Raw genomic sequence first — 3,038 nt, 5'->3', positions numbered from 1 at the left:
CACCGTCCTCCAGGTGACCTGCTGGCTGTCCCTCCACCCTCTCCTCTGCTCTCCTCGCTCACTTTCTGGGGTCTCCCAGTCCTGCTCGCAGGCAAAGACGGACCTGGCCTATGCTGAGAAGATGGTTCAGCTCTACTCTCAGAGTCAGCCCTCAGCTGCCTGCGTCACAGCCCTCAAGCAAGTCATCTGTGCCTACCACTTCCCCTTGTGCACCAACGACGACAAGGAGTTCACGCAGATCTGCTACGACTCCTGCGCCGCCATGCACGCCTCTTGCAACAACGTTACCCTCCCATACTTCGCCTCCATCGGCAGCCGCTGCAACTTCCTCAGCGTCTACAGTGCTGGAGGTGAGAGGAGGAGCAACTCGAGGAACGGGAGGCTGAACATGAACTAACTATGTGCGGCAGCCCCTGTCTCCCAGCAGGCGTACATAACTGCGAACTCTCAGTGTACTGCTGTAGGAAAGTCAGTGCTGGCAGGATGTTTCAGTGTGGACGGAAGCGTGCTGAGACAAGTGGAGGAGGCAGCAGAAGGGGCGGGCAGTGAGGGGGTCAGGGCTGAACGGATCAGGATCAAGGACGTCAAACCCCGGGGGACAGGGATCCTGTCACATGACAACCGTAGGAACAAGACGAGGTTCGCGCGAGTTGTCTTCGTGTTCGAGCATGAGACAGCAAGGCAGACGTCGATAGTCACGGCAAGAACGAGTCAAGGACAAGCCTTGCAGCTGCAGCTCTCAAGGAAGCATGTCTTGCCGGTACTTGCCTCGTCCGGCAACGTGACTACACCGGATGTCAAACACATGTTTGCGGACGAGCTGAAGGAGGGGGACGTTGTGTGTATCAGCCCAGTGGCCTCTAAGAGTGAGCTGAGAACGCTCAGGGTCGACTTGACGACCCCCCTCCATGCTTGTCAACACACCGCCAAGATCGTCACAGTCCAGAACCGAACGCAGCGGGTGATGGGGAGGAGGGAGGGGAAGCAGGAGAGGAGGGTGAAGCTCGGCGCAGGTGAAGTACGTGGTAGCAGACTCGGACTACCTCTACGTCGACGAGGTCTTCGTGACGACCTACAGGCATCCCTTGCTGCTCCATGGGGACCAGACATCTGACGCCGTTTCTCAGCTCGTCAGCTGGCCCTCTGGAGACGATCCCCTTCCGGTAGCTTGCAAGAGTCTTGACGACCTTGACGAGCTCCTGACAACTTCCTACAGCCTGCTGGACTGGCTTTCTCCGGACATCCTCCAGGTCAGTATGGTGGACTGACCATGTCAAAGTCCGTTAACCGCTGGTGCAGCATGCGAGCGTCCAGCACGCTCTTGGGATCGTGCTGGAGTCTCCACTGCTCGAATCCTTCGAGGATGCCATCAACGGGCTCAGGATAGAGGAGTATGTGCATTCATTCATCTCAAGCTTGTCAGCCTTGTTGCATGCCAACGGCCAGGACAGCAAAAGTCTTGGGTGAGCCTGACTCCGTTGCTGGAGCCGGAGCCATCCAGGCCGATGCGGCCGCCAGCTCCCAGCTGCTTTCTCAGCTCAAAGTCCAGCAGAGGCCTCGGGGCTACAAGGTCATGTGCTTCTGCGATGCAAGGGATGAGCCTTGAGGGAGCGGGTGAGTTGACTTTTACCGGGATGGATCGAGGGTCTCCTTGCCGCAGGGGAATCCTAAGACACGCATGAGAGTGAGAAGGGGAGGGGAGGAGGGGGAGGAGGAGCGAAGGAGGAGCGAAGGAGGAGGAGGAGGAGGAGGAGGAGCGAAGGAGGAGGAGGAGGGAGGGGGAGGAGGAGGAGCGAAGGAGGAAGGCAGCTGGAGGAGCAGCAGGGATTTGCCTGTCGCCGGACTCAGCGGCGTTTGACGAACGACTTGAACGAGACTGACGGAAGAGGACGAGGATGCCTGCAAAGCCGAAGGGTCGGAAGAGGAAACCCAGCCCTTCCCAGCTCTTACCCAGCAGCACCAGGAGGACTCCGCACAGCCCAGCCATGATCTGCAAGAGGGTTGACTTAGGAGCATGAGTTTGACAAGTTGGGCTCACCATCTTGACTTTGCCAGAGGTCAGGGCGCCACTGTGGCTAGCGTGCCTTCGGTGGCTGCTGGAGGAGGGCTCGTCGTTGTCGTACATTTTCTCAGCTCGTTTGGCACCCTTGGCCCCCCTCACCTGCCACCACGAGTCATGGGCATGGAAGGAAGGGGTCCCCGTCCTACATCCACAGTGCTGTGCTCATCCTGCTCCAGCTGCCTCCTGTCCCTGATCCAGGGAGTCAGCGCAAACTCGAGGAGGTCAGACGGGTTGCCTCCTCATGTTGGAGAAGTCCTTCCTTAGCCTCTTGTGATCCTCGTGCAGCAGCGCCTGGAGACTGTTGAGCGCTCCTCCCCCTCTCCTTTCCTCGCCCCCTTCCCTCCTCTGCCTCCTCCGCCTCCTCCTCCGCCTCTCCTCTCCTCTCATCCCTTCTCTTCTCTCCCTCTTCTCTCCTTCTCCTCTCCCTCTTCTCCATGATCCTTCTCACTTTGTCTTCTCCGACGGCTCCTTCAGTTTCCCTGTGCATGACTTCCCCTTTCCTGAAGAGGAGATGAGAAGAGAGCTGTGTGAGGGTGAAACTCACTTGGGTACATGAGCACCGTAGTCGGCCACTAGGTGGGCGCTGTCCCGAAGAAGGAGGGCCTGTGCAGGGGAAAGGAATGAAGAACTGGGAAACGAGTGGAGGCAGGCAGGCAGGCAGAGGAGGGAAGGGGAGAGGAGGGTATGTTATACCTTGTCGTCATACGTCCTTGATCTGTAAAATATACATGATGAGTAAACATTCAGACCATCCTCTTATCCTCCTCAGGTCTCCCAATCCCTCCCCCTCCCTCCTCCTCCTCCTCCCCTCTCCCACCCACTCCTCTCATCCACTGTCTCGCATGAGCTTGACCTGGTCTTTTCGGACCGACGCAACCTCGCTGCTCAGGGCATCAGACGTAGCATAGGAGGAGGGGAGGAGACTTGCGAGTACATCGGCTTGAGGTGCGCAATCTGATCCTCCCGTCCTTGTAAA

The 3,038-nt window shown here is 58.3% G+C and overlaps 2 protein-coding genes across 2 annotated transcripts; one reads left to right on the top strand and one right to left on the bottom strand.

The window, feature by feature from the left end:
• Nucleotides 1-91: 91 nt before the first annotated feature.
• On the top strand, nt 92-1,606 carry GUITHDRAFT_149673 (hypothetical protein; the record flags this gene model as incomplete). The annotated part of the gene is made up of 5 exons (XM_005817710.1): nt 92-350; nt 411-961; nt 1,014-1,250; nt 1,300-1,391; nt 1,447-1,606. Coding segments are annotated over 5 exons (1,299 nt in total), but the record flags the coding sequence as incomplete, so codon positions are not given.
• Nucleotides 1,572-2,665, bottom strand: GUITHDRAFT_122999 (hypothetical protein; the record flags this gene model as incomplete). Its single annotated transcript, XM_005817709.1, has 7 exons — nt 1,572-1,581; nt 1,631-1,667; nt 1,930-1,990; nt 2,039-2,161; nt 2,209-2,251; nt 2,511-2,562; nt 2,623-2,665. Coding segments are annotated over 7 exons (369 nt in total), but the record flags the coding sequence as incomplete, so codon positions are not given.
• Between the last annotated feature and the right edge of the window lie 373 nt (nt 2,666-3,038).

This window comes from Guillardia theta (assembly GCF_000315625.1).
Source record: "Guillardia theta CCMP2712 unplaced genomic scaffold GUITHscaffold_646, whole genome shotgun sequence".
Classification (NCBI taxonomy): Eukaryota; class Cryptophyceae; order Pyrenomonadales; family Geminigeraceae; genus Guillardia; species Guillardia theta.
This window is presented reverse-complemented; position numbering and strand designations above follow the sequence as displayed.